Below are 26,303 nucleotides of genomic sequence, written 5' to 3'. Positions count from 1 at the left end.
TTGCCGCCGGTCGCCTGCGCGACACCACCAACACTCGCTTCCTTTCGGCGTCTGGGTGACAGGGCTCTGGGCTTGGGATCGGGACTGCGTTTCCCACAGGTTTGCCCGCGAGCGCACGAGTTAAGTCCTGGGAGTAAGGAAAAGCAGAGAGAAGAGCGGAGACCCAGGCTAGGACATAAATGCTTTGCTGAAGGTCACGAAGGGCTAAGGCCAGAATCCTGAGATTGCAATTAATTAAATTACACCTTCTGTCACATCCTTAACAGCGTTTCCCCGAAAGGGATAGTAGCCGCTCAGAGCCCATGCCTTGAACATTCACAGCGGGTGTGTGCTGGTGGAATGATGCCTTCTAGACCTTTCCAGTTAGTTTATACTGGCCTAGGATATGAGCTAACAGCCAAGATAGGCGAAAAGTTCCCGTCTGAAATATAAGCTTAGTGTAGAATGAACTGAGTGAATTCAGCGTCTTCATTGGTTGTTGTTTTCTAAGGGCATCTTTCTTGTATGGAACTTGCAAAACTTTTAAAATAGCCTAACAAACTAGCTATTCGTAAAGTTTCAAGAAAAATTAATGGCGTTTCTTCAGTTTTTCTCTGTGTACTATCTCTATAAAACACCTTTCTAAGCCGGGCGGTGGTGGTGCATGCCTTTAATCCCAGCACTCGGGAGGCAGAGCCAGGTGGATCTCTGTGAGTTCGAGGCCAGCCTGGGCTACCAAGTGAGTCCCAGGAAAGGTGCAAAGCTACACAGAGAAACCCTGTCTCGAAAAACCAAAAAAAAAAAAAAAAAAAAAAGATTTTCGCTTTTCCATCCTTTGTAGGTACCTGGAGCTCCTACTGTTATTTTACAGTTAAAAGCAACAAAATAAACAGCCAGTTGAGACTTAGAGAAAAGTTATATGTCTATTAAGTGTGACTGGTTTCTATTGAAATGGAGGGCTTGCCTAGCATGCACAGTGCCTGAGTTTGATCCTTGTCATAGTATAAACTGGCGAACACCTGGAACCCCAGCACTCTGAAGGATGAGACGGGAGGACCAGAAGTTCTAGGCCAGCCTGGACTATATGAAACTCAACCTAGGAAAACAAGAATGAATGAATGAATGAATGAATGAATGATAATTGTAAATCAAAATGAAAGAAGAATGTAGCCAGGGAGAAGTAGTCATTAGTAGAGATTACACCGAGGACCGCGTTGGAGAGGGAGTCTGAGGGGCAAGCAGAACGCAGTTGTCAAGAGGAAAGGCATGTTGGATGGGAGATGGGAGCCAGCAGAGTCTGTGCTGGAGAGGAGTGATCCTGCCAGTCTTCCTGAAGTGTTGAAGGGAAGGTTAAAGTCACCAGAAGTGCGGTTTGCATCTCATGGGACAGGCTGAAAACCACACACTTTTCTGTTCGTAAAGAGGATGCACTGACATTTGCTGAGAAGCACTAAATGTAATGGATAGAATTAACCTGTAGCAGAATATAAGATGGCCTGACTGGAAGGCATCTATTTGAGGAGAGGAAGTGGACATCAACTTGATTTGACTATTAACTAGATGGAGAGTGCCACATTGAAATAAAGAGCATTTTGATAGGCAGGTGGGTTAATGACTTCAGTTTTGAGTCTTTGTATCTTGCATTGGCAGAAACTCCTGGTAGATAGGTAGATGGTAAAAACACACTACTGTTGAGGAATGTATTAACTGATTCAGTAGCTTTTGGTGCCATGAGTGGAGGTGATAATTGAGGCTTCAGAACTGGGTGAATTTGTTACTCTCAGTTAAATTACAATAGATTTACAGGTAAATTGTACAATAAAGGTTATGTTCTGCTCGCCAAATTTAGACCCTACAAACTTACTGATAATGATACTGAATATAATCCAAGGAATTTGATGCCTTCTCTGTATGGTTTTGGACACAGATATGAAAAAACAGGACTGCCGAGAGGAGTGATGACCAGTGATCTTTGCTCAGGCTGGATGTTGAAGCTCATGCCTCAGGACACCTACCGAGAACAGTGCACCAGCTACTGGGACCAGCTTTCCATCTACTTAGTGCCCCTCTGTGCCTGAACCGCTAAAGCCAGCCAACCACAAATGGCTACCCAAAGGAAACACTTGGTGAAAGATTTCAATCCTTACATCACCTGCTATATCTGCAAAGGCTATCTGATCAAGCCAACAACCGTGACAGAATGCCTCCACACATGTACGTATTTTTATGTCATCTGCTCATCAAAATTTATCTCTGTGTTCCTTTTAAACTGTTGTGCTTGGTTTTTGTCTGGGTTTTAAGTTTTAAAAAGCAGTCTCAGAGTTATTTTCAAGTTAGTATTCAGATTTTTGTCACTGGGATGTTATAAGCATGAAAATTTTCTATCAGTTGGATCTTAATACATGTTGACTTTTAAAATAGGATTGTAAAATGTTCTAAAAAGGTTTTAATTGGTTATGAATTTGCAGAAAGTAAACTATTTCAGATTTTTTTTAAATGACCCTGAAGGAGTTAGAGCATGGATCTGATTGATTCCTTCACCAATCACATCATTGTCAGCATTTCCTGAGAACCCAGTAGGAGTGCAGGCTGTCCAGAGCCACTTCTTGAGGGGGCCTGTGCCCAGCACCTGTCCTCTAGGGAATTGGCTTGGTAATTCTGAAGCAAGTTTGAGACTGTTGTACTATTGCCATAGCTGAAGAATTTCTAAGATTTTGTTGTTTCCTGCCTGATCAGAGGGAAGGAGACATTTTTATATCCACTTGTATGAGTATACGTTCTGTGTTTTCTGCTAGTATAATTTTATTTTCTTACTTCAGTGGCTCAGTTTAATGTCTGTCAGACATTGTAAACTAGATGCTGTATGTACATGGATTGAAACCATTTTAGCTTTTCCATTATCTTGAAGCAGTTTGGAGTGAGTGTAGGGGTGACAGTATTCTGATGGCCCTCATTTTATATATGTGAAAAGTAAATTTCACTAACTCAGTCTCACAGTTAATGAGTGGTGGACCTGAATTCAACTCTAAAGCCTATTCAGTTTCTCATATAACAGCAAAGCCTTTTTCCAAAACTTCCTTTGAGCTCATCTCCCCCTGCTGAACAGATAGAATTCATACTCATAGTTTCAAACAAATGAGCCAAATAAAAATCACCTGGAAATTAAAATGACAAATTTTATGTTATTATAATTTAATCACAATTTTAAAAATAGGATTTTATTGAAAGCTGTTTGAACATACTGATACCTGCTGGGTCTTGTGGTCAGGTCTGGTCATATACACTGTGGAAGAGCTGTGTAGCGGTATTGATGGATACTCCTCTGGATATTCATTGGCTTATGCTGTTCAATTAGCAGTTAACTATGAAATGTCTTCTATGGTTAATTTGTCCTTGCCTTGTATTTAACTTGAACAGTTAATAAATTGTCATTGAAAACATTTATTGATTATCTACTATGTGTCAGGTACAGTGCTAGTACAGATGATTCAAGAGTGCTCAAAATAAAATCTCTGATCGAGTTTACATTCTAGGAAGGGAAACATAATATGTTCAATACTAGTTGGTGATATATGTTCAATATTAGTTGGTGATGAATGACTTGAAAAGGAACAGATTATAGATAAGGATGGGGTTATTTTATATGATGTCATGTCAGCCTCTCTGTGCCATTTTAACAGAAACTTTAGGGGACTGAGCTCTGTAGGAATATGGGAAGAACCTTCTAGACAGGGAATAGAAAGTAAGTCCAGAGAATATTCTTGGCAGGTTCAAGGAACACTGGATCAATTAAGGCTATATATGCAAGCACGCATGCACACGCACGACACCTATAAGACATAGGCTTCCAAAAAAGGTAAGATTTGAGATAGAGGTAGTGAAGAGTGATTGAACTGTGGATGTTTGGAGAGGAGAGCCATTAAGGTGTGCACACTGGAGTGGACAGTCAAGCACATTTTGTTTCCTGTTGTACCTGCATAGACCTATATATGGGTCACAGTCTTTGGTTTTACCGATGCATTGTTTTCCTAACATTTGTGCATTGTTTTTGTTTTTGAAGTAATCTCTTTTTTGAAGAAAACCAAAAGATTGTAGAAGTATACATAACTAGTTATAAGCAAAAATTGTTTTTACGATCTCCCTGATCAACCATGAAATTTTACTGAGCTATTTGAAATACTACTTTGCCATTAACATTGAAGAATACACTGTTAAAATACTTTAGGAAAAAGTATTATTTCTATTTTCCATAGAAAGAGTAGCTGAGATTTTGTCTTTTTTTGCCTTTTGTTTAGTAAATGTGTTTCATCCGCTGTAGTCTGATTATACTTTCCCCCTCCCAAACTCCTCCCCTCACCTGCCTGCTCACCCAACTCGATGCCCTTCCTTTCTCTTTTTAAAAAATAGACAAGAAACTCAACCTATGCGTGCATACACACACAAGATAACCCACAAAAACACTATACAAGTAAAAGACTAGTAAGACAAAAAGTGCCTAAACAAAGCAATATGAGACAAAAAAGTCGACAAAAATACTGTTGAGTTTGTTTTGTGTTGGCCATCTGCTGTTACTCCTGGGCATGGGGCCTACTCTGAAGTGTGGATAATACACCCAGTGAGACTCCATTGGATAAGAGTCATTCTTCCTTTGCCAGTGGGTACCTATTGCAGATAGTTTCTTGGTTAGGGGTGGGAGCTGTGTCCATTCCCCCCCTCTCATTGAGGACCCCATCTGGCTTGTACAGGCCCTGTGCATGTTTCCACAGTCTGTGAGTTCATAATGTGTATCGGTCCTGTTGTGTCTGGGAACAGTTTCTGTAGAGTCCTCCATCATCTCTGGCTTTTGCAATCTCTTTGCATAGGTCCCTGAGCCCTGCGGGGAGGGATTGATGAAGACATCCCCTTTAGGAGTGAGTGCTCCGTAGTCCCTTACCCTGTGCATGTTCCAGTTGTGGGTCTCTGATGGTTTCTATCTACTGCAGGAAGCTTTTCTGATGGTGACTGATTGAGAGACTAATCTATAGGTATAACAGAATGTCATTTGGAGTCATTTTATTATTTTTATGTTCTTTTAGCAGAACGAGAGTTTTTGGTTTTTCCCTAGGCTCAGTGAGATATCTAAGTGTTGTCCTCAGCAATAGGCCCTTACTGTCAGTTTGTGGAGAACAGCCACTAGCCTTGGCAATAGCTTGTTGAAATAGTAGTTGAGAGCTTAAAGAGGTAAATAACAAACTGTACAAATCATTCTGGTATAAACAGTCCTTTGGCAGTGGCCTGGCCCCTTTACTGAGAGTTGAAGTGGTTGAAGTTGAATTTTGATGAGAATACAATGGTAATCCCAAATGTGGACCTTATCATCCACAGAGAACCCTGAACAGAAAATGGTGGAGTCAGGTATTCAGTCTGGTGCCTGAGATCTGAGGACTCTATAGCACATAGCATGGGACTTATTAACTCTTGGGTGTTTGGATTTCTGTGTTCTGTGTATTTTTATATTGAACCTTTAGGGGAAATAATCCCACTTGCAAAGCATTCCCTTATTTGTATTGATAGCATAAATAGTACCACAAAGCAGCATTGCTAGGCTTTGAGGGGGTCTTTTGATGGTCTTCTGCCAGGGTTTTCACCTGTAATAATGTAGGACAATACAGTTATATAATGATTTGGCATGGCCATAAAATTGAGTACAGCAGCCAAGTGGGAAAGGCAGGAATTGAGAAAAATTAAGTGACACTGTGATACCTTGTTGTAGTTTAGATGTTGACTTAACTTTATATGAAGAGTGTCTTATTAAAAATATCTATGCAAGGGGTTGGGGATTTAGCTCAGTGGTAGAGTGGTAGAGTTCGGTCCTCAGCTCTGGAAAAAAAAAATCTATGCAAAACTACAATGGAATGATAAGTTAGTAAAAATGAGTAAGCGTTTATTCTTGCTGTGGGAACTTAGAAGATTTCTGTTCCATTAGTTAGTCAAGTGAGAAATTCGTAAGTGAAGTTAGGCTAGTGATGAAAACCAGACATGGAATCTGCCCCCTGGCTTAGCCACTCAAGTTGGGGAAGAGTGAGGGAGTAAGGAAACAATGTGTGAAAGAAGCACAGTGGAGATAGTGGACATGATAGAATCAGAGTGTGCGTCAGGATATTAGAGCAGAGTGGAGCTGGAGACTTTCTGAGACTCCTGAGGCCTTAGGCCTTCCCAGGCAGGGCCGGATGCCCTTGGGCCTGCTGCAGCAGGGCACCAGTGGAGTCTTCATTGCAGGGCTCGACGTGGGTACATACCTCCACCTTTTCTCAGTTACTGTGGACGGCTTTACTCCTTCCTCATTCTCTCGCTCTCTTTGTTGTTATGGTGGTGGGTTTCATTTTGTTTTTTGACTTTTTTTTTTAAAAGATTTATTTATTTATTAATTATATGCAGTGTTCTGCCTGCATGTATGCCTGCATGCCAGAAGAGGGCACCAGATCTCATTATAGATGGTTGTGAGCCACCATGTGGTTGCTGGGAATTGAACTCAGGACCTCTGGAAGAGCTGCCTGCTGGTGCTCTTAAGCTCTGAGCCATCTCTCCAGCCCCCTTGTTTTTTGACTTTTTAAGACAGGATTTCTTTGTGTAGCCCTGGCTGTCCTGGAACTCGCTCTGTAGACCAAGCTGGCCTCGAACTCACAGAGATCAGCCTGCCTCTGCCTCCTGAGTGATGGGATTAAAGGCATGTGCTACTACACTGGCCTTCATTCTGATTAAAATATGTTTTTAATTGAAATAGAGTGACATCATTTCCTCCTTCTCTTTCCTCCTTCCAGCCCCTGCCAGGTACCCTCCTTCAACTCCTTCCATGTCCCTTCCACTGTCAAGTTGATAGCACCTCTTTTCTTTATTATTGCTGCACATATTTATATACACAAATAAATAAATACAGCCTGCTGAGTCTGTTTTTGTTGTTCGTGTGTATATGGTTTCAGGGCTGACCACTCTGCATTGGACAACCTATAAGAGGGCTCATCTCGAGGAGAGGCTCATTCTCCCAGCAGTCATTAGTTGCTGTAGTTCTTTGTCTGGTATTGGGAACACATTGAACTTTTCCTCCTTCCACTTTGATATGTCCATTGATACTGTCATTTTCCAGTCTTGTTTATGCAGCCATTTCTAGGAGAGACTGTTTCACAGCAGAATTCCTAGTATTCTGCCTCTTACAGTCTTTCCCCTCTCTTCTTATGCAAAGTTCCCTGAGCCACAGACACAGGAGCTGTGATAGCTATGTATCCCCCATGATCCACTGGTTTCTGCATTGTGTCCTTTTGTGGCTTTCTGTGATGATCTCCATTTGGTATAAATACAGGCTTCTTTGATGAGGGCTGATAGCTACACTTATCTGTGGGTCTAAGGATAAGACTTAAAATGTAGTAAGGAGTTACTCTGGTCTAGCCAAATAGCTGTAGTAGATTCTTTTCCAGTGACCCCAGGAAGCCAGGTAGGTAGGTGTTCAGTAGCAGGCATGGTTCTCCCCTCACCTCACTGAGTGGGCCTTTGGTCCAGTTAGACAGCTGTTGGTTGGTTCTCTTTACCCTTAACAACAAAACTGTCCCAGAATCCCAGTCCATTTAGTTCCACCCCTGCTACTGTTCTCATTCAAGTCCTCCTTCCTTCTCACCAGACCCACTAGGGCACATTTTAAACCAGTATCAGGGTGGCTGTTTCTAAAGACATAATGTCTGTCACTGATACTTTTCATCTTGGCCAAAAAATGTCTCAAAGGTACGCTGCTGCCTCCAGGATGAACTGAAGCTACTCATCTGTGATTGTTTGCCCTGCCTCTCCTCCACTATGCCACACACAGCGGAGACACCTGGTTCAGGTTCTCTCTTCCCTGCATGAGCTTCCTTTGCTCTCTTCCCTGCTAGCAGTTATCCATCCTTTAACTAAAGACTCAGTTCCTCTAAGTTCCATCTATTACATGCCTCTCCTTCTATGCAGATGTAGGTTAAGTGTCTCCTTCATAGCTGGTGAGTGTGTAATACAAGCTGAAATGCACAGTTAGTGATTGATTACCGTGTTTTCCTTTCAGCAATTCAAATGCAGTGCTAGCTAAACATGAACACAATGTTTGTTAGTAGTTATGAATTTTAAAAACCTACCCTAGAACCAACTGAGGCAGGCATCTGTGAGTATTAGAGAAAGGGATGGACTCTAGAGTGGGAACTAATGTTTGGTCCTACTCCAGAGCTTATCTTCTGTCTTATAACAGGCCCCAAGAAGTGTGTGTGAGTTGCCTAGGGTGTATATACTAGTGATTGTATACATTGTTGACAAAATAAAAAACTTATCACTTAAGGACAGAGGACCTTCATTCCAAAAGCTCAGATGGGATAAATGCAGTACATTGGTTCTTAACCCTTTCTAGATCAAGGCTCCTGTAGGAATGTTATAGTTCTTCCCTCGGGGGGAAAATGTGTCCATAGACATGAAATCCTGTAGTAAAAAAAAAAGTTTTGTGGTACATAATTTCTTCTTTCTGTCCTTTCAGAAATTATGGCAGTAATCCCTTGGAACAAAACAGTGTCGTATTAATTTTTAACTTATACAAAGAAGGCAGGTTCACTGAAAATTACAGTTGATGTTACTATGAAGAACCTGGTGATGTTGTATCACATTAAGAATGGAGGAGTTGACTCAGCAGGTTAAGGTACCTGCCACCAAGACTGATTGGATCACACACACACTCACAGACATACACACACACACACACACACACACACACACACACACACACACACACGTAAATGTAAGAGAATGCAGGAGTAGCTTAATCATGATGGCAAATTTTAATTATTCATTAGTTTTTATTTTAAAGATTTTTTTAAAATTTTATGTATATGTCTGTCTGGGTTTTTGCACATGAATGTAGGTACCCACAGAAGCCATAAGAGGGCGTCAGATCCTATGGAGCTGGAGTTGCAAATGATTGTGAGCTGCCCAGCAGAGAGTTAGCAACCAAACTCAGGTCCTCTGTAACTGTGTAAGAGTAGTACACACTCAGAAGTGATGAGCCGTCTCTCCAGCCCATTTATTGTTTTTGAATATCATAACCATATGACTACTCAGTTAAGGTGTAGACGCTGATATTTAATACTAAAATCTTATGCCCCATACTCTTGCTTTGTAAAGTGCAGTCTCCAGGCTATCGCATCCATGAGCAACAGTGTCACCTGGGAACTCATTAGCAGTGCAAATTCTTGGGCTTCACTCTAGACCTGTGGACTCAGAACCTCTGGGGATAAGCCAGAAGTCTGTATTAACAAGCCCTCTAGGTGACTCTGTTATACTGGAGTCTGGCAGGCACCACTCTGCACCAGAGCATTGTCATTCTAGCATTTCTTAAATTGGACAGTCACAGTCATTAAAGTAAATGCTAATAAAAGATTGAAGCCATAGCTATTGTTTATTGGATGTTTGTCATGGGGAGTTCAAGCTTTCTTTTCATTGTCTTATTTAATCTAATCAACACACCTTATAGCTGGGCAGTATTATTTGGTCATTCAGCAAGTGTTTATTGGCACTTTCATGTGGCAGACATTAGTCTTACCACAGGAAACAGAGAAATAAACATGACAGGCCCAGCCTATGATCTCCTAGAACCTATGCTCTGATGGGGTAGACAGACAACAGGCAAGAAAAGAATGAAATTTCAGGTTCTGTAAATAACAAATTCTGTGGGGGAAATGAAGCAGAGAAAAGCCTTTCTTGCTTGTTGCTCTTCATCAGAGACCAAAGAAAAGGAAGACACAGGCTTCAGAAAGACTTTAGGGAAGTGTATTTCAGATCCTTATTTCAAATTCTTCTCGCAGAAAGAGGACTGAGAAATAAGAAATGGCCAGTTTAAAAAAAAAAACAAAACCAACCAGAGCTGGGTGCTCAGTTCTGCTGTCTGACTCAGGCACATCTGCAAATGCATTATGACATTTCCCTAACTTTCTTCTTTCTTCCTCCACTTCGCTTTATTTTTAATACCCGTTAAGTAACATTAATTACGTATGGGAGAAAAATTTGATTTCATGAGGTGTTACTAGATACTCAGTAAGGATATGAATCTACTATTAGTTCTGAATTGAATAGCTATCCTAATGAAAAAGACATTATTTTTGATGAAATTTCTGTTTTCTTAATAAGGGTTTTAGTTTGAGAGTGAAAATCTGTTTTTATTTAGAAAAACAAAATTTCCAAATTGAAATTATATTACCATTATATTACCTACATACATAGGTACACATACAATGTCATAGGTTGCAGTAGAAATGAAGACATCGTCATACTGGTGTTAAACTTCAGGTAGCATTTTTGGCATTCACTAATAAAAGTGATTACAGTGTTCGTTTTGATGACTTTTAGAATAGTTGTTTTAGACAGTCTAGGTACTAGCTGTTAATTATAATGTTAAAGATGAATTACGTTGCGCTTATAGATCTTTTTTACTTTGAAGCTATGAGATAGTGAGGAATAAATTGCTGAGCAAAGCATCATTGTTGGAGACACAGATGGATAAATGAAGGGATAACAATTTAAAAAGTGAAATTGTCTTGAATATTGATGTCTGATAGTAAATGTGGGCCAGAGTGAATTAGAACTGACACCAGTGTTAGACTGAGGTCAAAGTATATAACAGAAGGTCACCAATGCTAGAGATAATGGTAAATAAACAGTATTAACTAAGAACCCAGCACAAAGGCTGAATGTAAACTGAAGAGCTGCAGTCTAACATTGTAGAAAAAAATGGTTTCTTTTGGATACTTCGAAGAATCTTCACAATTGCTCTGTTTTATACATACTAATTTTCAACAGACTATTGTATAAAAGAAATTAAGTGTGTAAGCAAAACTTCCTCAGAATACTCAACTGCTGATTGATAGAGAAAATGATTCTTGTTAGATATTAGTATGGTCGGAATGAGTGCATTTTGATTTGCTGGAAACTCAGAATTCCTCCAGTTGACAATGTAGGCTTCTTTTTGACTGGCCTACAGTGGTGGAGTTATAGCCTGGAATCTGGGCTACCTTTACTATCTTAACCCCATGGCTTCCTTTGTCTGTACGTATCTATTGAGCCTGTTCTCATTCAGATCCTGGTATAGATACTTGGAACATAGTAGGCAGTAGAGTTTGTAGTAAGTAAATCGTAGTGTATATTAGAAGGTTATCACTATATGCTGTAGAAAAGGAAAGGTCAAACTGGGCAAAGGGAATTGGACACTCAAGAAGGTGCTATAATTTATGAACGTCTGTATCCAGGAAAAGCTTCATTAAGTCAGTGATGTTTGAACGGACTTTGTGATAGAGAAGCTAGCCTGTCAGATATCAGAGAAAGAAGTTCCAGGCAGAGGGAATACCAAGATCAAAGACTTGAGTGTGAGTGTGGCATGTTGAAAAGTGACGAGGAGGCCAGTTCAGCTACACATCAGCAAGTGAAAGAAAGTTCAGAGATGAGGTGGGGATGGCTGTGGGCCACGGGTTCTACACATTCAAAAATTTGAGTGGCTTAGCCGGGCGGTGGTGGCGCACGCCTTTAATCCCAGCACTCGGGAGGCAGAGCCAGGCGGATCTCTGTGAGTTCGAGGCCAGCCTGGACTACCAAGTGAGTTCCAGGAAAGGCGCAAAGCTACACAGAGAAACCCTGTCTCGAAAAACCAAAAAAAAAAAAAAAAAAAAAAAAAAATTTGAGTGGCTTTTGTTTTGTTTCTTCTGAGGGAAATGAAGATCCATTTCATGATGTTGAGTAAAGGAATAATACAAACTAGATTATAGTTAATAGAACCACCTAAATTACTCTATTGGAAATAGAAATGTCAGGATCTTAGTGCAGCATTTCAGGAAAGGGATGGTGATGGTTTGTACCAATGTGGTGATGCTGGTAAAACGTCAGATTCTGAGTATGCTTTGAAGGTAGATCCACGCTTATTAATGAAGACCATCAGCATATAAAACGTACATAAACAATGAAACCATGAAATGAAATGAATATGGATTACAGAATAGAATACCAAAGGGGGCTTAACCCAGGAGAAAGTAAAGAGGAGCCAAGAGGTAGGAGGACCCTGAGTGTTAAGAACAGGGGAAATTAGCTGAGTTACATGTGTTTAGTAAGTTAGTAAGAACAGATTTGTCTGTAAGGATCCTGTTAAGAGAGAGAAAATAATGAGTACATTTGGGAAGATGGCAAACTTAATTTCCTAGTTTGACCATTGTACTGTGAATGATATATTAAATTTTTTTTCTTTTGTGGTACTGGAAATTGAACCTGAGGCCTCACAAATGCTAGGTACAACATCTACCACTGAGATAAATCCAAGCCCTGTGCTTAACATTAATAAAGGTATAGACGGGATGAAAAAGTAAGTTTGAGAGAGAGAGAGTCTATAGGCATCAGTTTCTAGTTTTATTGCAAAGGAGAACAAAGCAATGGAGAGGTAGTTGGCAAGGGATATAGTCAACAGAAGTGTATTTTACACTAAGGAAATGGCCTGCCTGTATACTAGTAAGATCCAATTCTACAAGTTGACTTACGTACAACTCCCAAATAAATGAATAAGGTAGTCTCATTCTGTATTTTATAGATAGTGGGAAAGAGCAGCAAGAGATATATCATACGGATATACGTTTATGAAATAGACTGGATTCAAGTCCTGGCTTCACCATGTACTGTGATGCTATTACATGGTTTGTCCTCTGCTCACATTCTTCATGTACGAGGTCAAATACTGCTGCCCAATTTATAGGGTTGTAGTGAAAATCAAATTATTAGATTGTACTAATATATCTAATTCAGTGGTTTTCAACCTATGGGTCGCAACTCCTTTGGCAAACCTCTCCCTCTGAAAATATTTACATTGCAGTTCATAACAGTAGCAAAATTACAGTTATGAAGTAACAAGGAAAATAATTTTATTGTTGGAGGTTACTACATCATGAGGTGTATTAAAGGGTTGCAGCATCAGGAAGGTTGAGAACCACTGAATTGATGTGTTGAACTGCTTGTCAACTAGGATACACACGTGTGTACATAGAAGTTGGACAGTGCATACGTCCATGTTTAGGGTGATGGGGCTGGTATGTAATTCCTTTCACATACTGGTGATGACAACCATCCAGCCGCCACCAAGTCACTTGAACACTGAGGAATACTAGGGTAAAAATGATGTGTTCTACATCGTAAGTTTTTCTTTTTAAACTTATTTTAAAATTTTAATTATTTTTTGAGGCTAATTTTGAGCCTTAACCTCTAGAAATGTTCCAGTTCATGTCATAAAGCCTGCATTTTGGTCTTTGTGCTGCCATTCATAGAACAGACCCACAGAAGCCTCTTGTTTTTCATTTGCAGACATGAATAAAATACTGTATTCTCAAATGTCCCTGTGGAAAAATAGGGATGGGAGTTTCTGTCCAGTTAGAGCCATCCTCTTCTGTGGAGGGTCCTATCCCCACTTTTCATAGGAACTCTTGAGAGAGGGATGAGAAAATACCAGGTAGAATGATAGGCCTACCAACAAGAGGAAAGAGGGAAACACAGCATAGCTTCGGGAGGACCTGGGTCGATACCCAACGGCCCAGAACTTTATTCAAAAGGGTTTTTTATAACAATGCCAGGAGGTGAGGCAGAAGACCTCCCCCTTGCTAGATACAGCCAAGTGTAGACCCTTCCAAACACCTGGTACCCAGGCCCGTGGTCCAATCATCCCCTTACGCAGCCCTACTGAGTAAAGCAAGCTCAGATCTCACTAGGAAACCTCTGTGGGCTCCCACACTCTTCAGCAGAAATAACTGTCATCCACATTAGGCATGGTGGCTCATGCCTGTAATCCCAGCTACTCGGGCTGAGGCAGGGAAAGACAAGTTCATAATGTGTCTGAGCAATACAGAAACTTCAAGACTACCCTGAGCCACTGAGACTGTCTCAAACTAAAATTTTAAACAAGGCTGGGGACATAGTGATGGAACACATGCCTGCCATGAGCAAGGCCCTGGATTCAGTCCCTAACCACCCCCCCAAAGCCCACGTGTGTAATTAAACAATATCTAGTATTAGTACAGGGCTGAAGAGATGGCTCAGTGCTTAAGGTTACAGACTGCTCTTTCAGGCGATCCAGATTCTGTTGACAACACCATGTTGGCTCACTGCCATCTATAAATATAACTCCAGTTCAGGGGGAATCTAATGCTTTCTTCTGGCCTCTGAGGGCACTGCACACGTGCACAGACATACATGCGGACAAAACAGCCATCTGTACAAAATAGTAAAAGTTAAACAGAATATCTCATAGCCACATTTAAAAGAAACAAGTTTAATATTTAACCCAATATATCTAAAATAATTGTCATTCCAACTTGTAATAACATAAAAATTATTTAGGTTATTTTTATATTAAATATTTTAAATCTAGTGTGTATTTACAATTGTAGTACATCTCAAATTAACAACATTTCAGGTGCTCAGTAACAGCATGTGACCAGTGACTACCATATTGAACAACCCAGATCTACAATTTAGATAAGTATTCCTCATCAGTGTTCGGGTACTGGTTGTTGCTTTGGTCACAAGCAGCTCACACATCTTATTTTTAGAACTCCGTGTACCTTTGGATGCTTCAGCTTTATGTCCCTTTGATCAGATAGCTTAGATTAGCATTGGTGTCCCTGGGAGGATAGGGTCTTACCCTTAGTGTCTTGGCTGGTCTAATAAGGATTTGCTCTGGGCATGGCATGTACCTGTGTTTGGTCAAGGTTGGTAGACAGCCATGGATTACTGAATTCATTAAGTGTGATAAAACTTTTGAACCACAAGAATCAGAGCTCTAGGTCAGTATTAGCAGTGTTAGGCTTTGTCAAAAACCCTTTACTCTAGCCGGGCAGCAGTGCTGCACGCCTTTATCCCAGCACTCCGGAGGCAGAGGCAGGAGGATCTCTGTGAGTTCAAGGCCAGCCTGGGCTACAGAGTGAGTTCCAGGAAAGGTGTAAAGCTACACAGAGAAACCCTGTGTGGGGGGGACTTTACTCCTGTTTCTTATCTACCCCTGCCCCCCCCCCCCCCACACACACCTCAGGTTTCAGTTATCTAATGACTCTGGGGAAAGAGCACATACCAGGAATTTTCTAATGGAATTCTGTCTCTGTTTTAACAAGGCAACCCTCTGAGAGATTATTTTGACTTTTGAACAAACATTTGAGAACCCTTTTGGAATCTAGGTGTGGTAGTGCTAATGTGTAATCCCAGGTACTAGAGAGCTGGAAATAGGAGGATCAAGAATAGCCTAGGCTACATGAGGCCCTGTATCAAACAAACAAAAAAATTTTATGCACTCTTTAGGTGTCAGGATATCTTGAAGAACAAGACATACTTACTTCTGTATTATACATTGGGCTTTTATTATCTTATTTTTTAATCATGTTTTCTGATGTTGTCTTTCATCTAGATTTCAGGAGAATTATAGTAAAGAGGTTACTATCCTTGACTGTTGGAATAAAGATAGTATGGGACCTAAGTGCCCTTATCAAACATAGAAAGATCTGTTTAGATGTCACCTTCTTAGGAGGCCCTCCCTGATCATTGCATCTAAACAACTGCCAGACATCAGGACTCTGCCTCTACCTTCTTAAGGGCAGGGAAGATAAGACTACCACTTATCATTAACTAAAATTTGTATGCCTTTCTAAGCATAATATACATTTTTTAAGGATGGGGACTTTGTCATTTATTCCTGTATTGCCAGCTCCTAGTATAATACCTGACATTCAGTTCATTGAATAAATGAAATAAGAGATGTTATTTCCCATATGTACTAAGTAATTTTAAAATTAAATGCCTGGCAGAATTTTCCCTATTATTGTTCTAGGCAATGTGATATGCTTGAGTTTGCAGACCTAATCTTGGTATTTGCTTTTGACCAGTCATTTAGATAAACTTTACTTCTGTCAGAGTGTGTGGGATATAAGGAGAGGGAAAGGAGCAGTGTGGAGAACGATTGTAAAATGAAAGTAGGGTAGCAGGTCTATACCCAGAGACAATTTGAGATTATGTAGAGAAATAATATGGGAAAGGGAATTATTGGGATAGGAAGTGGATTGCAGTTTTATAGTTCAGTTGCTGAAATTTGCATAAGGACACATTTGGACAGAACAGTTGGCTTACTAGGTAACAGAAGCATAGGTAAAAGATAAAAGGGAACTCATGACCACAGAGATTAGTATTGTTCAGAGGAAATGTGGGCTATGTTGACACATGGCTCCAAACTTCTATTCTTTATTTAGAATCTTTATTTAAAATTCTGTTTACCCACGTCCATTTCTCAGCCATTCTTCCAGTTCACCTCTTGCGCCTTTGTGCCAACATGACAACCATTTCCTAGTCTGTGTGCTTTGTGTCCCTGTGGCACCTGCGAGCACAGATTCATCATGCTCTGAAGGCCCAGAAACCCTGTCATAACTGCTGCTTGTCCCAGGAACCACCTAGGGATATAAGGAATTCTCTCCAGGGTTTTGTTTTTCCATTGCTGTGGATTAAACCCAGGACCTCACAGGCATGATATGCTTCACCACTGAGCTACATGTCCACCCATTCAGGTTTTATCGCGAACTATTTATATTGCAGTCAAACTTTTAACAAAAGAAATAAAAGCAAAATCAACAACTTTTACTTGTTTCTGTCGTACTTCTTCAAATGAAAAAGACCCTTTTATGTAAAATGTACCAGTTTTTTAATAGGCTACAAGTAGAGTATATTTAGTTTATAAATATATTAATAGGAACAATAAGTAAATTGGAATTGTCTTTTGATATTGTAGCAGTGGGCTTTGATTTGTTAGGCTTTATTTGGGTGGTGTAATTTTAGAAGTTTGTAGAGTTTAATTTTAACCTGTCTTGTCTCTTTGTAGTCTGTAAGACCTGTATTGTCCAGCACTTTGAAGACAGCAATGATTGTCCGAGGTGTGGCAACCAAGTTCATGAAACAAATCCATTAGAAATGTTGAGGTAAAGAAATATATTTCATAATTTGTCTGATTTTAATTGTATACATTTGTAATCTTTATCATTTATTATGCTATTTGAGCATAAGTTGGGCATTTAAAGCATTTTACTTTATTTTTAAATCTTTTAATAAAAGTTTGAAATAAGATTACATAATGTTTAGGAAATGTATCTGCAATTAAAATGACAACATTCTCTTGGGCTTTTCAGAGTGACTTCAGTTGAGTTATTTTCAGATGCAGGTGAACTACATTGGATAACTGTATTAGTAATAAAATTATCAGGAAGGCAATAGTAAGAAAAAATGTGTCCTGGGAGAAAAGAGATTGGTGTGTGATGGTACCTAAGAATGGAAGGATGATGTGAGGTTGTAGCTTGAGTTTTCCTGCCTGGCCCACAGTCAGGACAAATCTCTCTCACCCGCCAGTCCCACAGCCGCTCAGACCCGACCAAGTAAACACAGAGACTTATATTGGTTACAAACTGTATGGCCATGGCAGGCTTCTTGCTAACTGTTCTTATATCTTAAATTAATCTATTTCTATAAATCTATACCTTGCCACGTGGCTCGTGGCTTACCAGCATCTTCACATGCTGTTTGTCATCATGGTGGCTGGCAGTGTCTCTGACTCAGCCTTCCACTTCCCAGCTTTATTCTCCTCCTTGTCCTGCCTATACTTCCTGCCTGGCCACTGGCCAATCAGTGATTTATTTATTGACCAATCAGAGTAATTTGCCATACAGACCATCCCACAGCATGAGGTGGTTAAGAAAGGATATGTAGGAGACAGACCAAGAAGTAACTGAGAGTAAGGCTCAGTGAAAAGTGGAAGAAAGAACAAAGTGAGTCCTTTCCCCTGGAGCCTCTTTGGGAGTGTTGTAGTATCATTTAAAACTTCAAGAAAGGGAGGTAGCTAAGGGATGTTCTGTGTTGCTCTGGAGGGATTTGATGAGACAGTGGGTACCCACATAAGTGGGTAAAAGCAGGTGACTGAGTTGTTCAGCATCTGTTGGAAATTCAGACTAGACCTAAGGTGAGACAAACAACTTCCCACATGTTAGTTTAAAGCTACAAAAATAGATGAGGACCCCGGACACATGGCCCACAGAAACACTGAAAGAAGGAAGGTGGCGTATAGAGAATACTCTATACTACAGGGAATACTCAGCCCTCCTTATGGCTGGCTTCTTCCTCCAGTGGATTTGGCCAACTGTGCCCATCAGATATATGTGCAAGAAAAATTGCTTCTGTACTTAGCATTTAATTGTCATTATCCCCAAACAATAAAATTAACCAATGCATTCACATTATATTACTATATGCAGACTCCAGCTGGTTTTAATCTATAGGAAGATGTGTTTTAGGTATGACATCCTGCAGTGTTTTATATGAAGAACTTGACCATCCAGATTTGGTGTCTGTGAAGAGTCCAGGAACCTGCTCCCCAGCACTGGGGGATGACTTTAGTGTGGATAAAGAAAAAATATTTGGGCACATAGAACAGACAGGGAAAAAAATAAAACGAAGAAAGGGAATTTCAGGGAGTTGGTGTTAAGCCATGCTGTCAGATAGCTGTGAAACTATAGAGGTCATAGGGACCAATTCTAGGGAGTTGAGCAAGGTAAAACAGCGAGTAACAGTATGGAACAGAAGTAGCAGACTATGCTCTTCAAATTTTTTCAGATTGAAAAAAGATTTAAAAACAAATGTCTGTGTGTGCACGCGCGCGCACGTGTGTGTGTGTGTGTGTGTGTGTGTCTGTCTGTCTGTCTGTCTGTCTCTGCCTGCCTCTCTCTTTCTCTCTGTGTGTGGTGTATCTACAGCAGATATATGCTGAGTCCAGAAGAAGGCATTAGATCTGGAGCTAGAGTTACAGTTATGACCCATCCAGTGTGGGTGCTAGGAACCGACCTCCAGTCCAGTGCAAGAGCATCAAGTCCTCTTAACTGTTGAGCCATCTCTCCAGCTCCAGAAATAGCTTTAAAAGACGCTTAAGGAAATAGATTTTGCTTCTTTAGAGTTTGATGTCAAAGAAGAGTAATGCTGTTAAGCAGGATGAAAATAAAGTAAGAGCAGGTGTTGTAGAAGCAACAAAATGGGCTGAAGAAATGGAGCCAGGAAAAAGAAGGGTTATGTATTATCAGGAAAAGAAAACTAGAAGAATGCCTAGATAAATAAGTTTGTATCTAGGGAGCTAGAAGAGTCAAACTGTCTAAATATCTCAGAAAATGAAATGGAGAGCATTCATTTTTAGAAAAGAACCAGCATTGTAGAGATTCAAAGAGTGGGGATGTTAGCTTTGCTGCGTGACAAACCACCTCTAAATTAGTGCTTCAGATGGCAAGCATTCCTTTCTCCTCAGCAGTGGTGTGGGTTAGTGAGCAATCTGGTCTTGGCTTTGCTCATTCCTGCTCATTCAGTTAACTACTGGGTTCTGCCATGTGTTGGGGTGGATTGCCAGTGCAATGATCTGGGGCTGCCTCAGCAGGGCCGTGGAGCACTCCCCTAGCTGATTGATGTACATGGAGCAGAACTACAGTGCCTCTTAAGACCTAGGCTAGGTCCAAGGTCAGTGTTATTTGTCCCACGTTCCTTTTGGTCTAAGCAATTTTCCGGGGTAGTCCCTATTCTTGGGATTGGGAATTCTCAGAGATCTAGACTCCACTTCTTGACCAAGTGAAGAATGGCAAAGGCATGTTCAGGGGGTGTATATGTAGGGAAGGCTGGGAACTTTGGGACTATTTTTTTCCCTATTAGTATACCACCAAGGGAAGGCTACTAGAAGTAGGCATGCTCCATATGAAGGCAGCACTGGTGGAGCAGGAGTGCTCCCTATGAAGACAGCACTGGTGGTGGAGCAGGAGTGCTCCCTATGAAGGCAGCACTGGTGGAGTAAATAAAAGGTTGTTTAACAAAAGTAAAAAGTAAGTAAAAGTAAAAATCATCTGGAGTCTGTGTTTCATAGTATGAGTAAGAAATCTCAACTGTTTGCATATTGGATTCTGATATCTTCATTGTTTATTCCCCTTCAACCCCTGAAGGTTGGATAATACATTGGAGGAAATTATATTTAAGCTGGTACCTGGACTACGAGAACGTAAGTTGCTCTTTGGGTTCTACAGACTTTTCTTGTTTTATGAGATCAGTATTTCTATTAAAGATTTCATCCTATAGTTTTCATATTTTTTTCCTTCAAATTAGAAGAACTTCAGCGTGAATTGGAATTTTGGAAGAAAAATAAACCTCAAGAAAATGGACAAGGTAACTATGTTTCTGACAACTTCTCTCATTATTACGTTGGTGGAGTAATGTCTTTCTACACTCAGAATTCTCCTGTGCAAAACTCATGCAGCCTTTCATGAGATAGTATCTAAATCATTGCATATCTGCATGACTCCAGTTGAAGGTAATTGGAGAGAGGAAATTGGACTTTGGGAGGAGAAAGGAAAGAAATGAAAGAGAAAATTGAATAGGCGATAATACTAATAGTTTTAGGACAGAAAAATCTGAAGTAATAAATAATCTTAACGACCACCTCAGTCGTGAAGGCATCTCAATTTTACTTCACTTGTAAAAGCACTTTAATAGGAGCCAGAAATGAGATGTAGTTAAGAGCCAAGTCGGGGTTTGCTGCGCTCTGATGCTGTGAAAGGAGCACAGGTGGACGGACCGCTGATGGTTCAGGTTAGGTCTTGGGTCTGTCAGCAAGGGTTTCTGTGTGCTCACCAAGATGTTCCCATCACCAGGCCAAGTGTCCAAGTTTCTTCTTTGGGACCCAAGTAATAATTCATCATTTCAGCAGGGCCTGGAGAGAACTCATTGGGTAAAGTACTTGCCTAAGAATGAGGACCTGAGTTTGATCCCCAGAACTCACATAAAAGAGTGAGGCATGGGCCAGCAAGATTCTCAGTGGGTAGAGATACTTGCACACAGACATGATAACTCAGTTCGGTCCCTCAGTCCCTCAAGGTGACAAGGAGAACTGACTTAGAGACCTGACATCCACACATGCACCTACCTGTACACACGGTGTTTAAAAGTCAGCGCAAGGAAGCCAGAGCTAGGCTGGTCTCTGGGGCTTAGTGGCCAGCCAGTCAACCTTGTCAGTGAGGTCCAGGCCAGTGAGAGACCCCCCATCTCAAAGAAACAGGGTGGATAGCACTTAAGAGCACCCAAGATTCAGTCCTGGCCTCCATGAACACATGCATAACATACACATACACACGCACACATGCGCACACAGTAACAGTAGTTTCAGCAGAGTGGCAAATGTTGCTGTACTGAGAAGGAGCTGTTTGTATGTGTATTATCCATACAAAGGGATATCTAAATCAGAAAGTAATAGCATTCTTCATGTTTTTAAACACAAGACTTAATTCAGGATGCCCTAAGTACCATTCAAGAGGCCCCTGTGCATTTGTGAACTTAGTCTCCAGCCTTGATTTTTGCTCATAAAGTTTCATAAAATCAAAGTCATTGCAGATGGATGAGGAAATGCTGGGTCTCTTTTTCTCATTTATGATGGTGCTAATGGCTTTAATAGTTTACTTAACTATGTAATCCCTTAGCAGGGGAGCTTTTTTTTTTTTTTTGGTTTTTCGATACAGGGTTTCTCTGTGTAGTTTTGCGCCTTTCCTGGATCTCACTCTGTAGACCAGGTTGGCCTCGAACTCACAGAGATCCACCTGCCTCTGCCTCCCAAGTGCTGGGATTAAAGGCGTGCGCCACCACCACCCAGTGAGAGCTTTGATAATAGTTTTCATGAGTAGAATAATGGTAGCAAGGGGCTGTTTTTATACATAACAACAAAATGAAGAAAGATGCTGAAATGACTTAACCTAAAGCTTATTTTACCTGTGTACAATGTACTTAGCTTGACTTTTTTTTTTTAAAAAGTAGATACTATAAAATAGTCCAATTTTTACTAACACACATGGAATTGCCATCAGAATTATAAAATAGGTTTAAGCTGTGATTTGTTTTATATATGAGTGCCATAGACAAAATAGATAATTTTGTATATCCTGGCTTATGAATTTTATCTCCCTTTACCTATTTTTCTCCTTTTCAAAATATTTTTGGATTTGGTCTTTAACTTTGGGGTGTGGGGCTTTTCACTGAGCTAGGTGTTTGGTTCATAAAGCCAGTGTCTGTACATGGGTTCTGTGTAAATATGGATGGGAAAAAGAAAGCCATCTTCCCATTTTTGTAAGGTACAGTGTAAGGCTTTTACTGTATTGAACAAAGACTAGCCTCTCATTGGTAGGGGGACTTTAAAAGTGTAGTTCTTGGCTAGCTGAATTTTCATATTTAGCTTAGGTAGCTATATTTCATCTGGAAAAGTTTCCTGACTCTTCCATGGTCACATATTTCATTTACTTACCCACCCTTTATTTGTCCCTTTTTGCCTTTTCCTGGATCCTGGCACCATAATGCTGAGGATGCTAACTCTTAGTGTTTGTTATTCTCATTTCTGTGGCAAAATACTTGACAAGAAGCGACCAAAATACTTGACAAGGATGCGGGCGTGGGGTGGGGTAGGGGTCGGTTAGCCTGTGGCTGACAGTTCAAGAGTGCAGTGCATCACGGCAGGGAAGGCATGGAGCAAGAGCAGGAGGCTCCCGAAGAAGAGAACAGGAAGTGGAGCTTAGCAATAAAACCTCAAGGCTCCACCTCCTAAAGGTTTCATAACCCCCCCCAAACAGCACACCATTCAAGCTCATGAGCCTAGGGAGGTTATTTCCTGTTCAGATTTCATGCCCTTTAATTGTGTTATTGTTACCTCAGGCCTAGCACAATGCATGTCTGAAACATTGTTCAAGGTATCCCATAAAGGCATCAATAAATACAGTTGCATGCATGTAACATTTTAAATAAATTTTATGTTACGTATAGTATTCATATTTTCTTAGTGGAATTTTAACATGTTAAGTGGTTACAAAGCATGCTTTTAAAAATCTAATTCTTTTTTTTCCATAATTGATTTTATAAATAATTTGTAATTCAGAGACTTTGGAGAGAATGTAATTTGAAAGTTAATACTTGGTTTTTATTTTGAGCACATCTGTTATTGAATTTGGAAGTATTTGATATCCTGTTTGCCTTCTAAAAGTGGCCTAATCACTAATTACAGTCTTTCATGACCAAATATAGTTAATCCAGAATCTTTCAATTGGATTTTTCAGTATGCCCAGAAATCTTACACTGTTATGTTTCTGATGGCCTTAGATGAATATTCCATTGTTGAGTATGTTAGAGGGTTTAAAAAGGATTAACATTTTCAATTATTCTTCAGACCAGTTAGGAAATATTTTAGGTTGCTTATTGTTTTCGTGAGTACCGTATTGTTTGTTTTGTTTTGGTTTTGGTTTTTTGAGACAGGGTTTCTCTGTGTAGTTTTGGAGCCTGTCCTGGAACTCACTCTGTAGCCCAGGCTGGCCTCGAACTCACAGAGATCTGCCTGCCTCTGCCTCCCGAGTGCTGGGATTAAAGGCATGCGCCACCACCACTCAGCAGGACCGTATTGTTGATTGACTTTCAACTTTGGGTTACGTGGGCTTTGCTTCAATTATACAGATGACGTGTCAAAGGTTGACAAATCTAAAGCAGATGAAGAAGGTGACGAAAACCAAGATGATAAGGACTACCATAGAAGTGACCCACAAATTGCTATCTGTCTGGATTGTTTACGAAATAATGGGCAGTCAGGGGACAATGTAGTGAAGGTGAGTGGGCAGATTTCATTTTCCAGCTCATCAAAGTGCTTTCTTTCAAAGTTTTTGTTACCATAATGCAATTGAATGCCATCCTCTGAAATCCCATACCTGGGAGTGGTCAAGACCTTCCTTTACAGGCACCTTGTCCTCCCACCCCAACCATCCAGGCCAATGCCACCATCTAGTGGCTAATTTTTAAAATGCAGCGGCCAACTCAGGCTGGTTGTTTTCATTCAAGCAGTGTCTCCAACCTTTGTATTAATTATCTTTATATTCTTTTTTAAAGAATTTCAGTTTTATTTTATATGTGTAGGTGTTTTCCTCAATGTGTGCCTCTTCATCATGTGCATGCCTGGTGCCAGCAGAGGTCATCAGGGGGTGTCCCCTGGAGTTCCAGGTGGTTGTGAGCTGCTGCCATGTGGGTGCTGAGATTGAACCTGGGTCTTCTGAAGAGTGCTGGTGCTCTTAATGCTGAGCCATCTCTGCAGCCCTAAATTATATTCTTCAGTCTTCTACTTTATTTGAAATTATAAGCCTCCAGTTTCATGGCTAATGTATTTTATTAATAAAATAGTAGGTTTTGAAGTAAAGTTGTGTTATAAAGTGCCTATATATATATAAAGAACTGATAAAATCCTTGAAGAATTTAATGATTTTTCCACATAGTCCTCATTTCTCATCCCATTTCCCTGTGTCTGATCATTAAACTGTTTCTTAAAGGATCTGAAGACTCACTGCTGTCTCAGTTTTGTCCTTGGTGTTTAAATATTATTCAGTGTTTCCTGGTGTTTGAATTGGCAGCAACTTTCATTCTCATCACAAATGTTCACTGTAGTGTTTTTTTTAGCTCTTACGTAGATTTTTGTCACTTTGTCCAAGCACATATTAGTCATCGAGGGTTTTTCTCTGCATTTTATTTTATTTCAAGTTCATATTTTCTGTTTATAATTTTCTTTCACTACATCTCTGTAAATCAACAGGTGTTTGGGTTGAATTTCTTTATTATTTTTATAATATTTACTATATTACTAATAATGGTACTTTGTATTAGGAAATTAAAAACAAATCATTTTAACTCAGATTTTCAGTTTATCAGCATCTTATAATAAAAGAATATACTGGAGCATAGTAAGCAAATGAATATTTATTCGCTGTGTGGTAATGATATAAGTGGTTTTTTGTTTTTTTTGTTTTTAAAAAGGAGTGTCACTTGAGACAGATGAATAGGAACCGGGTGGGTGTAGGAGCAGGAATAGGAAGTAACTGCTAACTGCTCATGTGTAAAGAATTATTTAGAGGACAAGGAAAAATTTTGGAATTAGATATTGTAATGGTTAAACAACTTTATAAAAACTACTTAATTGTTCATTTTAAATAATGACTTTATGGTGTTATATTGCAATTTAAGAAGTTAAAGTCACACTTGATAATTGCTCTGATTGGTAGAGATGTAAATCCTAATACTAAAGAAATGAGAGGAAAACATTATAAAGCATTTGAGCTTAAAAAGCAAAAAGCTGACTTTGTGTTTTTATAAAGCTCCACAAAACAAATGATCGAACTGTGTCCTAAAACTGCAGGCCCCTCTGAGCTCCCAGGAGGGCTCTGCAGATTTTTGTAGTTAGTCTTGTAACTCTTGAGAAGGAAAGGAAGAAAGACAGGCACTGGGGCCTTTATTTTATCAGCTTCTGACAGCTGCTGATTCATCCACTCCTGCCTCTGAAGTAGCTGAGTCTGGGCACTTCAGACATGGGTGCTCACACTGAGGCCTCAGGGAAAACAGCTTAGAACGTAAACAGAGGTTTCTCTGTTCTGTCCCGTCCTTCAGCTGTTTCCGACAGAGCTTCCAGAAAGACCATCCCATAGCAGGGGACATTTCTGAATTCTGCATTTCCTGACCTGAATTGGACAACAGGAAACAGAATAAGAATGTTGTGCCATGGGAAGGGAAGGTGACATTCCTGAAACAAAACAGTCTTCTTCCATGTAGTATGTCTAGATATGCAGATGTTCCAAAAATATTGATCCTTTCTAGACAGCTGGGTAGAGTTAGACATGGACCTCACCCTTCCATCCCCCACCCCTGCAGTTTCCTGTGAGCACTAGGATGTAGCACAGTGCTTCCATTTTCCATGTCAGGAAGGAGATGGTAAGAAGAAGCCCGGCTCCTAGCTCCTCTCCACCATCCTGTCTTCTACCCAGCACCTGTTAGTCATTGCCTCTTGTGGGGTCAGTGCTTTCTAGACATCTATACAGTAGTTTTCAGGAACATGCGACCAGGAGGTTTAATTTGGTTTTCTTAGAAAGTATTCCTAGAGAAAGTGCTTATTATTATTTATTTTCCAAGTATTTTCAAGTCAACTTTCACATAATCCAGATTGAAATTTTATTAGATTTGTGTCAGACTTTATTGAATTATGAGTTCTAGGAACATTCTTTTGCTTTGTCTTAAAAATATTCTCTTAACTATTATGACATCTCTGAATTATTAAATGACTTGTAGGAAATTGAACAGTGATGTGAGGAGCAGTTGGAGGGCAGGGCTCTGCTCAAGCTTGAAGAGTGAATGAGAACCACTGTCATCATGTAAAACAAGAACAC

The 26,303-nt window shown here is 40.1% G+C and overlaps 1 protein-coding gene across 5 annotated transcripts in view; it reads left to right on the top strand.

The window, feature by feature from the left end:
* The window catches only part of Pcgf5 (polycomb group ring finger 5), a 122,679-nt gene that overhangs the window by 76,488 nt on the left and 19,888 nt on the right, over window positions 1-26,303 (top strand). For all 5 annotated transcript variants that reach the window (XM_052714284.1, XM_052714283.1, XM_052714286.1 and 2 more), the window contains exons 2-6: window positions 1,907-2,193; window positions 16,892-16,988; window positions 20,028-20,083; window positions 20,188-20,247; window positions 23,563-23,711. In XM_052714284.1, coding sequence (XP_052570244.1) covers window positions 2,082-2,193; window positions 16,892-16,988; window positions 20,028-20,083; window positions 20,188-20,247; window positions 23,563-23,711 — 474 coding nt within the window. In that variant the 5' untranslated portion in view covers window positions 1,907-2,081. The remainder of the gene's footprint in view (window positions 1-1,906; window positions 2,194-16,891; window positions 16,989-20,027; window positions 20,084-20,187; window positions 20,248-23,562; window positions 23,712-26,303) is intronic.

This window comes from Peromyscus californicus, unplaced genomic scaffold (genome assembly GCF_007827085.1).
Source record: "Peromyscus californicus insignis strain IS unplaced genomic scaffold, ASM782708v3 Scaffold_4__1_contigs__length_199733344, whole genome shotgun sequence".
NCBI classification, from domain to species: domain Eukaryota; kingdom Metazoa; phylum Chordata; class Mammalia; order Rodentia; family Cricetidae; genus Peromyscus; species Peromyscus californicus.
Note: the sequence above shows the minus strand (reverse complement) of the source record. Positions and strands in the feature narration are given on the sequence as shown.